This window comes from Cetorhinus maximus, chromosome 23 (assembly GCF_964194155.1).
Source record: "Cetorhinus maximus chromosome 23, sCetMax3.hap1.1, whole genome shotgun sequence".
Classification (NCBI taxonomy): Eukaryota; Metazoa; Chordata; class Chondrichthyes; order Lamniformes; family Cetorhinidae; genus Cetorhinus; species Cetorhinus maximus.
Genome location: NC_135901.1, coordinates 18,440,102 through 18,452,328, shown reverse-complemented (window position 1 = coordinate 18,452,328; position 12,227 = coordinate 18,440,102). Strand labels below are relative to the sequence as shown.

General features: G+C 43.3%; 2 protein-coding genes across 2 annotated transcripts in view; both read left to right on the top strand.

The window, feature by feature from the left end:
* The window catches only part of LOC144697047 (uncharacterized), a 288,147-nt gene that overhangs the window by 254,060 nt on the left and 21,860 nt on the right, over positions 1–12,227 (top strand). The gene's annotated exons all lie outside the window — the stretch shown is intronic.
* On the top strand, positions 5,990–10,873 carry LOC144697242 (uncharacterized). The gene is made up of 2 exons (XM_078569167.1): positions 5,990–6,040; positions 6,946–10,873. The coding sequence occupies exon 2, from the start codon at positions 7,322–7,324 to the stop codon at positions 7,910–7,912; it is 591 nt and encodes a 196-aa protein (XP_078425293.1). The 5' UTR covers positions 5,990–6,040; positions 6,946–7,321; the 3' UTR covers positions 7,913–10,873.

The window sequence follows — 12,227 nt, the reverse complement described above, 5'->3', positions numbered from 1 at the left end:
TGTGTTAAAAACAGTGTCGAGTCTTTTTAATATCTCCAACACAAGTTAGTTCCTTTTGAAGGGCTCTCCCTCTCCGCTGTCTCCTCCATCCTCACCCCAACAAGTGTGAGGAGCTCATGGAGCTTCTTTGTCACTAAGATTGAGACAATTCGACCAGCTGCCTCTGCTGCTTCCCTCCCTTCCACTAACCCATTCTTGATGCCAATGCCCTTGCTGACCCCCAGCCCATCCCTAACCACCCTTTTCTCTCCAAAATCCTTGTCATCTCCCAAATCTATGCCCATAAACACTGGGACTCCATGTTTGGATCGCTCCAATTAAACTTTTACTCCTGTCACAGTATTGAAACAGCTCTTAGCAAAGTCACAAATTGTATCCTACGTGAATGTGACTGAGATTAAACTATCTTCATTGTCCTTCTCAGTCAGTTTGCAGTCTTTGGCATCATTGAACAAACCACCCTCCAATGCCTCTCCACTGTTGTCGAGCTGGGTGGGATTGCACACTCCTGATTCCTTTCTTATCTGTCTCATTGTAGCCAGAGAATCACCGGCAGTGACTGTGATTGTTTGAATTAGATTTTTACATAATCACTTGGTAAGTGATCAGGTGTCAGTGAGCTTTGACAGAAAATTGTTCCATTACCATCCTCACAGTGACTGTATCTTTCAGACCAAATGATTCTATCTATCCCAGGCTTTCTGGAGAAGATCACCAGAGAAGAGTGAAGAAATTACAGTCCACAACACAAGCTCAGAGTGATACAAACATCTGATAAATCCAATTAAAATGCTGAGTATAGCAGAACAACGATGTGTTAGTCTGCTCCAGGTTTATCAAGAGAGATTGATGATTATCAATCATAAGAAATAGGAACATTATCAAAACATATTTAAGTGTGAACAAGAATTCATCTTTGTTGTTAAATATCTGAATATAACACCTTACAGCTATGTGACATGAGCTCTTCCCCTCTACAGTCTAAAACTCGACAGAATCTTCCACTTGCTTCCATTTGCAGCCCTGATGGTTCAGAAAGCTTCCCTCAAACCCACACATTCCGGCTGATTGATGTTGATTAGTGTAAGATTATTAAATGCTCCTGCAGCGCGACCTCCATTACTAACAGTCGGTCAAAGCTACATTTCAGACAGGGAATTAAGCCCAACAATTATTCTCTCTGCTCTGGGACAAGCAGCAGGATTTTTCTCCACACTCTCCAATTACCCGCTGCCAACAGAAAACAGCGACAGCATCTTCAATCAGCAGGTCACTGCCCATCTCTGGGATGCAAGATACTCCAACCGGGGCCAAACCTCCTAATACACTGACTGTCCCTTTTGTTCTTTCCTTGTCTCCCCTTTCCCTGTCCCTGCATTTGTTTAAAACCTGTTACATCTCTAACATTTACCAGTTCTGATGAAAGGTCATTGATCAGAGACATTAACTCTGTTTCTCTCTCTCCACAGATGCTGCCTAATCATTTGCTGAGCATTTCCAACATTTTCTGACTGTAAAGCCAGGATTCACTCAGTACAGAAAACAAAAGGGAAGTTCTGTGATGGAGAGCAAGGCAGGATGGATTAACTGATACAAGGAATGATGGGCAAGGTGACACTGAGCCGGTGATGGTGGACCCCAGGTGGTTCAGAATCAATGCCTTCACCTTCATGGCCCGGGCTCGATGGCCAGTGACCAAAGGTTAACCAAACAAACCATTTTGTGTGAGAAACCTGTCTGTAGTGTCAGTGAACTGAAGGGCAGCAATGGGTAAAGAGATGATTATCATCTAATTTGGAAAGCTGCCTGCCAGCTTCCCTGGTGATTAGGATTCAGCGCTTTTACTGCCGTGGCCTGGGTTCGATTCCCAGCCAGGGCAACACTCTTTCTCGGTGCTGTGTGGGCTGTCACCATTAACCAAAATTCCATATGAAATGAAACCAGGTCTGGCTGCATCTGTGGAGTGAGAAACCGAGTGAATCTTGCAGGTGGATGATCTTTCATCAGAGCTGGAAAAGTCAGAGATGTAACAGGTGAAAAACAAGGCAGAGGGAGGCAGTGAAAGGGCAAAAGGGAAGTGCTGTGATCAGTTGCAAGGCATGAGACATAAAGAGATGATGGTGCAGGGTTAATGTGGGTGGAAATGGGACGGATTTTAATTTGTGCCGTTCAAACTGACACAAATATCACTTCAGAACAACCAATCACAGCGGCTCTTTCAAAGCAGCACACTGGACAAATGGCCTCTTTCTGTGCTGTAACTTTCTATAATTGGTTCATTTTCATCCCCACTCCCGACTGCCTTCACAGTCATTCGATCATCTTACAACCCGTTACAGCAAAGTCCACCTTCCTCTGCCTTCTGACCTCAGGAGACTGAGCAAATTCAGTGAGAAGTTTTCTTGTCATTTAGCACGAGCATGGGATTTGGAATCAGATCTGGAAGGTTTTTATTCCATTTAACCGATAATTAATTTACAGACTCACAGTTAAAGCCAGGAACAATCAGTATGATTCTAACCTACGTGGGGAAATCCCAATGAATTTTAAATCCATCACCTTAACCAGCCAGCCACTATTACAGTCCACACATAGACTCTAATGATGTCTGTATAAAATCAGAGAATAGTTACAGAGAAAAGGAAAATCTGGTCCTGTCTGTGCCACTCCCCCCACCTTTCCCTGGTCACCCTGTCACTTAAAAGTACAGGACAAGAATCGATCCAAGTCACTTTTGAATACTTGATGACTGAGCATCCACAGGCATCTGGGGCAGAAAATTTCAAAGATTCACCAGCCTTTGAGTGACTCACCTCAGTCCTAAATGGCTGACACATCATCTGGAGAATGTGAGCCCAGTTCTAGATGCTCCAGCCAGGGGAAAACAGCTTCTCAGAATATCACACTTTGTCAAAAGGAACAGAGGGACAAATGTCACAGACACAGACAGAGAGAGCAAGGCATATCCCAGGAATGATGCAACTTTTACTCACACTTAGATAAGCAAACTTTGATATTGCTTCTTGCTAGTTTTGAACCTGAGATTTTTACACATGCTGGGCAAATGTGATAACCACTGCACTACAGAAACAAATGAAGGCCTTGGCTGCAATGAGCATATCTGGAATGTTAAACTGTGCTGTTACGCAGTAGCGCTCTAGGCCCCCGTTTTGGAGAAATAGAATTCAGCTGCTATTATCAGGAATGCTGCAGAGAGATGTAATCATAAAATGGCATAGCACCATGTATCCATACAATGGCATAAGAGGCCCTTCCATCATCCGATCTCTGTCCCCTTTTTAAAAGAGCAAACAAATGAATCGCAATTTCCTTCTCTTTTTCAAAAAACCTGTGTTTTTTTCTCCCATTCATTTAAGTTCCCAATTCCCTTTTGAAAAATGCAGAATCCATGCCTAGTTTGCCTTAATTCGCAGGGTTTCCCTGACCCAATGACATGAAGATTTGGACTTGGGTTCCGAATATACTTTGATCAGAAAAAATAACACTTTTGTAAATTCGATATGAGATCAATTGCATAATTATGTTCATATGGCAAACATCTCATTATTTCCGAGTTGATTTATACAATCTTATTACTTTTGTTCCTCAACCCATTAATCGAGGGTGTATATTACAGAGGAAAAAGATTGTCAGAGTTTAACAGAGCCCTGCCAAGATCACGTGTTCAATACTTTGTTTACTTTATTTGGTTTAAATTGTTTTTGTTCTTGGAACAAAATCTTACACAGAATAAATATTTGTGCAGCAAACAGGGCAGTGCTCCGCTACCAGAATGTTTGGAGGATCCCAATGGTTAGACCGAGAGGCCACGTCACTTGTTGCAGGGAGACAACTGTTGGTTTCACCCTGGTGCCTCAGCTTGTTTTGAATTTCAAAATGTAGAAGTGTCCATCCAGCAAATGTCTCAGGCAGCAATGCTTTCTGCTCAATCATTAGGAACACCCTTCTCACCCTCAGAGGGAGAAATTCAACAAACTTTGCTTAGTATTTGTTCTTATATTCTCTATTTAATATCAATGTTTTATCTGATATTGATGCCTTCATTTGTATTGAAACTCTCTGAAATATACAGCAACATCGAATTGCAAAGATGACTGTTAGACAAAAGAGCTCCAGTCACCAGGTAATGCAACTCATATGGTGCTCATTTGAAATTGAGCGCGGTTAGCTTTTAAACAAAAGCCAAGAACTTTCTTGGGAACAGTTTTGACAATGATGCATTAATTATATTTGATCCCTCTTTGTTCCAGGTGAGAAGCTTTCTGGCGCATAAATCGAGTCCATGTAGAAGTCATGAGGGAAGCCAGCAGATCTGCACTGCGCCTCAGTTTCCACAACTCCCTCGGTCACTTTTCCTGATACTCTATTCTGAAGACCGATTACTTAAAGGAGTGATTCTGTACCAGCTCTATCATTTACTCTGGTTCAATTACAGCATCATTTGCATCTGTCTTTATGAGCACACTTTACTATGAGACATCTTAGAGATGGTGAGCAACAATGTTTATCTGCATCAAAAACCCAGTAACTTCTGTTGTTGACTGAATGAACTGCTAATATGCATGCCAAGTGAAACCAGGCAGGAACATTATCCAAGCTTGCTAATTTAGAGTGATGAAAATTTGCATAATTCATATTTGCTGTTCCCAATTGTGGAGAACAGAAAGTCCAGAGGTTAGTTCAGAGCTTCTTCTCCCTAGGTCTGTTCTAACAAGCTGTGTCCATCTGAGTTACATTTATATAGACTGACTCACTCAGACAGTGATCGGGTCTGACTGAGATACAACAACTGCAATGGCTGATACTTATGTTGAGCTTTTAACATAATAAAATGTCCCAAGGAGTTTCATAGGAGCATAAGGACATATTAGGTCAGATGACCAAAAGCTTAGTTAAAGAAGTTAAGGTGTGTCTTAAATGAGGAAAGTGAGGTGAAAAGGTGGAGAGGTTTAGGGAGGTAAGTTCCAGAGTTTAGTATCCAGGCAGCTGAAGGCATGGACACCAATGGTGGAGCGATTAAAATCGGGGATGAGGGACGTTATATTTAAGTTCATTCATTGGATGCGGACCTCACTGGCCAGGGCAGCATTTATTGCCCATCCTTAATTGCCCTTGAGAAGGTGATGCTGAGCTGCCTTCTTGAACCTCTGCAGTCCACAGTGCTGTTAGGTAGGGAGTTCCAGGATTTTGTCCCAGCAACAGTGAAGGAACGGTGATATATTTCCAAGTCAGGGTGGTGAGTGGCTTGGAGGCGAACTTCCAGGTCAAGTTGTTCCCATGTGTTTGCTGCCCATGTCCTTCTGGAAGGTGCTGTCTAAGAAGACTTTGTGAGTTTCTGCAGTGCATCTTGTAGATGGTACACACTGCTGCTACCGTTCCTCAGAGGTGGAGGAAGTGAATGTTTGAGGATGGGTTGTGAATCAAGTGGGTTGCTTGTAGTGGGTGGTATGAACTTCTTGAGCGCTGTTGGGTCTGCACTCGCCCAGACATCCAGTAATGGTGCTCCATGTATTTACATATTCAGTTTGTTGTCATTTCCTCCTTTCTTACTCCAGATTACTTCAGTTCTCAAACCCTCAGTTACAAGTCCCAGCTCCCCAATCCTGCCACTGAAGTTCCTTTCTCACTCCACTGTGTTCCTTCAAATCAACCCTGCTGTCTGTCCTGAATGAATCCATTTCACTAACAAATGTTGAAATGTTTGCTCCACACCCACAGGGTTTCATCTGTTTAAAGCCACAAACAGAAAGGTCCAGTTTCCTCCTGGAGTTTGAGACAAATCAGCTTTGAAAATGATGCAGAAGTTTCAGCTAATGAGGGAGATCCGGACTCAGCTCCGCCCCTCATTCGCTCCGATTGGTTGGAGGACCATCCGCTCCCTCTCGGTCCTCCAACCCCGCCCCCTCTTCCTATTGGCCCAGAGCTGCCGTCAATCACTCCCCAAGGTCCGGTGAACTGGAGCATGCGCAGTGCGGGTGATGGCGGACAGTTGAGGCAGTTGTGTGGAAATTCTCAGCCGGTAAATTACTGCCGGGCGGGTCATGAGGGAGGGAGGCAGTGGGATGGGAGGCTTCATAAACACCAGTGCGGGGCTTCTCCCTCCCGGGAACAGGCCCAGGTTAACGGCCGCCATCCTGGGTCAGCGAGTGGAGGATGGTTCACATCAGAGGATGGGGGAGGGGCGACAATAAATAAGAGGTTACACTTTGGGCTCAAATCAATGAGGATCTGATCTGTGGGAAGGAAGGAAACCCTGGGAGGTGGGCGGGGAGGATTCAGAAACACCCGCTGGAGGCCCCAAACTCCCAATAAGAACCTGCATTGGAATCCTTACTTTCTGTGCCGCCATCTTGGTGAAGCAACAGGGAGTGGGCGGGGCTTCAGGGTCCCAGTGACCAGGAGAGAAAATGATTGATTCGTTGATTATATTCTCACTCTGCACAGAGAGGCTTGAGAACTCAACCTAGCCAGAGTGGAGGGAAGGAGAAAACTGGGAGTTGGGGAAAGGAATGTTGGAGATGGTGTGATGAGTTTGGCAGGCTGACCAACAAAAATTAAAGGACACCCTGCCGTGGGAGTCCATTTGAGTCGGTGGGAGGGTGTTGGGTGGGATGCTGACAGAGCTGTTGGAACACAGAAACAGGGTTCTGCGCAATGAGAGGGATCCAATTTAGGGGACAAACAGTGCCCAGCACCATGTGGCCTAGGATAGTTGACTTAAATACAGGGAAATCCCATAAATTAAGGGATGGCTGTTCACTCTGAGGTTTGGATTCCAGTACGAGGAGGAGGAAGATTGTGTGGGATGAGGATTTACAGCTTTGCAGGAAAAAGTGAGGAAAACAGGTTCCATAGAAACTAGAATTGTCTTTAGAATTTCTATCCTGCACTTACAGTGATGAGTTTTGTAAACTCCTTTTCCAGGATATTAGAATGGATGGATTTACAGACAGGAGGCTCAAACTGAACATCACAACATGATCTGACAGAGTCACTCAATTCACCTTTGAATGTGGAAGAAGAAATGTTTGTCTGTTCTGGCTGTGGGAAAAGATTTCAAACATCAGTGTGACTGGAAAAGCACCGAGACACACACACTCGAGTGAGAGTGTTCCAGTGCACAAACTGTGGAAAGAGCTTTAACCAGTTATACAGCCTGAAAAAAAAATTACACTGTTCACAGTGGGGAGAAACCAGACACGTGTTCTGTGCGTGGATGAGCTTCAACTGATTGTCCAACCAGGAGGGAGACAAATACCCTGGCATCTCCAACCAGGAGGGAGACAAACACCCTGGCATCATGGAGAAACCGTGGAAATGCGAGGACTGTGGTAAAGGATTTAATTCTTCATCTCGGCTGGAAATCCATCGACGCATTCACACTAGGGAGAAGCCGTTCAGCTGTTCCGTGTGTGGGAAGGGATTCACTCTGTCATCCGGCCTTCAGTCACACCAGCGAGTTCACACTGAGAAGAAGCCATTCAGCTGTACAACCTGTGGAGAGAGGTTCAAGTCTTCATCCATCCTCACTGAACACCAGCGAATTCACACGGGTGGGAGACCATTCACTTGCTTCGTGTGTGGGAAGGGATTCACTCAGGTACTTGCCCTGCAATCACACCACCAAATGCACACGAAGGAGAATCCATTCAGCTGTACTTCCTGTGGAAAGAGTTTCAGGCAGTCAGTTGACCTCAGTGAACACCAACGCACTCACACTGGGGAGAAGCCGTTCACTTGCTCTATGTGTGGGAAGGGATTCCGTTGGTCATCCCAACTGCTGACACATCAGCGAGTTCACACCGGGGACAGACCGTTCACTTGCTCCTTGTGTGGGTCGGGATTCACTCAGTCACAACACCTGCTGAGACACGAGCGGGTTCACAAGTGACTGCAGTGATTGGATTCTGCTGTAATTGCTGCTGTTAATCACATCCAGGTCTGATAATCTGACAGTATTTGGGTTGTTTCTGCTGATGTTAACAACCCTATAACTGACTGCAATTTAATATTCTGGAGATGTCACAATGTCTCTTTTTAAAAATGCCATCTCCAATCTTTCTTCTTAATTCAAGAATTCTCACCAGGAATTAGTTTGCAGTAAAATTAGGAACTTTTGCCGCAATCCTAAATTGATCTTTGGTGCAAAATCTACAATTCAATGTCTGAGAGGTTCCACTGATTAACATCACCAATTAGAAAGTGCTGATTAATCCTTGCTGACAATTCTTACCGATTGCCACATTCTTCACAGTGGCACCTCCATTTTGAAATTAAATTATCAAGGAACATGAAACAAAACAGTAAAATATTTTACAGGCACATCAATTAAAGCTTCATCAATCAACATTGATATTGATGAAGCTTGGAAGTCGCTGAGTTCAATCATTTCTGACACAGCAGCAGCAACATTTGGTAAAGGTGGAACCCACAACAAAGACTGGTTTGAAACACACTCAGCAGAGATGACATTTGTCATTGAAGCAAAAAGCAAAGCCTACCTGATGCACAACATAAACCCAACAGCTAGAACACTGCACAACTTGAAAGTAGCCAAGATGGTTGTGCAGAAGACAGGGAGATGCAGTGTAAATAAACACTGGATCAGCCCACACTAAGAAATCCAAACTGCCTGTGGAATCTCCGTGCTATGTGTGATGGGATCAAGAGGACGCTTGGTCCGACCATCACTCAAGCTGACTCCCTGAAATTGGCAGATGGTGAAGTACTCACTGACAGAAGTCCTGCTGGGTTGAACACAATTGTGAGCTGTACTCTCATGAGAAAGACACCTCCCAGTCTCTGACTCTCTCCAGCAGCTTCTTGTCATGGGTGAGTTGGACAAGGAAATTTCATCACTTGAGCTGGAAAAGGCCATTGATTGCCATTGATGGAATTACAGCTGAACTGCTCAAGCACGGAAAGTCCTATCTACTGCCACACCTTCATGACCTTAATTCCACAGGACATGCATGATTCAAAAGTCAGCATATTATGCAAAAACAATTGTGGCGAAAGAGATTGCAACAACTACAGGTCCATCTCACTCCTTAGTGTCACAGGAATGACTTTCGCTGGGATCATGCTTAAAAGACTTTATCAAATTGCAGACTGAGTGTGTCCAGAAGCACAGTGCGGTTTCTGTCCTGGCAGATCTACAGTGAACATGATCACCATACGCCAGTTACAAGAGAAAGTTCAACTGGTATTTAATCTAAAATGCTGCCAGCTTCTGTGCTGAGACAAGTGAAATGTTGTAAATACTGTGTGAAAGTAAACCTTTAAGTATGAATTACAATTGACTTGTAGAATTGTCAAAGGCACCAAAAAATTGGATTCCCCAAAGATCAGTTTAGTTTTGAAGTTATGTTTCGGAGATCACAAGCTGTGGGAAGCTCCATCCTCTTTAACTCTTTGTGGTCTAAGGAGGTTGAAGTTTACTTGTGAAAGCTGATTTTGTTTGTTTTATTTTTCTTCAGTTTTATTATAGTCATTTGGAAAGGTGCCTGAAGGAGAATGAAAAAAGAAGTAACACTGGGCAAAGCTGAAAAAAAAACAGAATTGGAAAACCAAAGTTTAAGATGGTGTTTGGTTCGTCTTTGACCTGAAAGGAAAAGTTCCATAAAGTCAACATAATTGTGCACAATTTGAGAATGTTTGCTCCAACCCCTTTGAAAACAAGCAGAGGAGTTAACCCTCTCCACTGACAACATGGTGACAGTTTGAACTAAATAATTTGCCTTTTAAATATTTGGTTTCATCCCAATTGTTATCTTTCAAGACAAAGTGCTTGAGGAGGAGAGATATGGGAGTTATCTCCAAACTAATTGCAAATACTTGTGTCTCTGCTCTACAAATAGCATATTATGTGAATATTGATTTGGACAGTAAAGTTTCTCCAGGGCTCCCGAATGAGCTAGAATGGTAATTAATGGGATGTCCCAGCTAGAATAAAAGATAAAGAAAATCACAACACCAAATGGGAATTGGAATAACTCACCCTGGGTATAGTTCAATAGAATAGATCAATCTGGTATCCATGTCCATTCTAGTGAAAGTCAGGAACATGTAAATGAGACTCGTAAATTGATAGCTTTCTCTTGGAGATACTTGTATTCTTCCCTTTGAACTTTTTTAAAAACCTGAATTTGATAGTCTGGCCATTACGTGAGGCATTGGAACTTGCAGGGGGAGTTAAGTAAAGATCTTCAGACAGAGACCCCCCCCACCCCATAATCTTTTGGTAGGATTACCTAAAAGCCCAAAAGTGACTTGTTTCAGATGGGGCATGATACTGGGATACCGCTGTGAGTGTGCAGTTGTGATATGTTATTGTGGTGTAATTAACATGTGGAAATGCATGGTGAACCTGCACTGAAGGCCAGACCCTGGACATGCTCGGCTGCTCAAACAGAACAACATGAAGTGATTCATGTGGTCAGTATGAGGCAACATTTTAAATCATTAAGGTATTGACAGATAGTCCATGGGAGAAACTGACCTTAAACAATCAGGATAGAATTAAACACACTGGCATCTATCAGAGGGAGTAAAATTAAAGTGAAGACGGATTTAGAATATGGATTTAGAAAATATCCACAAGGTGGATGGTGGTGAACAGACAGCTGGAGAATCTTTAAAGTCCATGCATGAACTTTTGTTTGAACCATATGTATTTATGACATGCCAACATGGTTTTGTGAAAGGGAAATCATGTTTGACAAATTTGCTAGAGTTCTTTAAGGAAATAACAAGCAGAGTTGTGAAAGGGGAACTGGTAGACTTCGTGTATTTGGATTTCCAGAAGGCATTCAGTAAGGTGCCACATAAAAGGTTATTGCACAAGAGCTCACGGTATTGTATTAGCATGGATTGAGGATTGGTTAACACACAGATGACAGAGAATTGGGATTAATGGGTCTTTTTCAGGTTGGAAAGACGTAACTAGTGGAGTGCCACAAGGTTCAGCTCTAGGGCCTCAATTATTTACAATCTATATTAATGACTTGGAGGAGGGGACAGAGTGTATTGTATCCAAATTTGCTGATGATACAAAAATAAGTTTGAGGGCATGTTGTGATGAGGACATAAGGAATCTGCAAGGGGATAGAGACAGGTTGAGTGCGTGGGCAAAATCTTGGCAGATGGAGTTTAATGTAGGAAAGTGTGAGGCCATGCACTTGGTAGGAAAAACCAAAAGGCAGACTATTATTTAAATGGAGAGAGACTCCAAAAAAGCACAGCACAGAGGGATCTGGGTGTTTTTGTGCATGAAACACAAAAAGTTAGCATGTAGGTGCAGCAAGTAATTAAGAAGGCGAATGGAATTTTGGCCTGTATTGCTAGGGGGTTGGAGTTTAAAAATAGGGAAGTCTTGTTCCAACTGTACAGGATGTTGGCGAGGCCACACCTGGAGTACTGTGTACAGTTTTGGTCCCCGTATTTAAGAAATGATATATTGGCCTTGGCGGTGGTTCAAAAGAGATTCACTAGACTGATTCCTGGAATGAGGGTTGACTTATCCAGAATGGCGAAACAGGTTAGGCCTTTATTCATGAGAGTTTAGAAGAATAAGGGATGATATTATTGAAATGTACAAGATCCTGAGGGGGCTTGACAGGATAGATGTTGAAAACAAAAACAGAATTACCTGGAAAAACTCAGCAGGTCTGGCAGCATCGGCGGAGAAGAAAAGAGTTGACGTTTCGAGTCCTCAGATGTTGAGAAGATGTTTCCACTAGTGGGGAATCTTGAACTAGGGGACATAGTTACAGAATAGGGGGACACTCATTTAAAACTGAGATGCGAAGGAATTTCTTCTCTGAGAGGATAATGAATGTCTGGAATTCTCTACCTCAGAGAGTTGTGGAGGCTGGATCACTGAAAGTATTTAAAGGTGAGGTAGATAGATTTTTAAAACATTGTGGAGCTGAGAGCTATGAGGAGCTGGCATGAAAGAGGAATTGAGGCCTGGGGCAGATCAGCCGTGATCTTATTGAATGGCGGGACAGGCTTGAGGAGCCGAATGGCCTACTCCTGCTCATATTTCTTATGTTCTTAATAATTTAGAATTTAAAAAAAAATTCTTCATGGGATGCGAGCATCGCTGGCTCGGCCAGCATTTATTGCCCATCCCTAATTGCCGTTGAGAACTGAGTGGCTTGCTCGGCCATTTCAGAGTCACCACATTGCTGTGGGTCTGGATA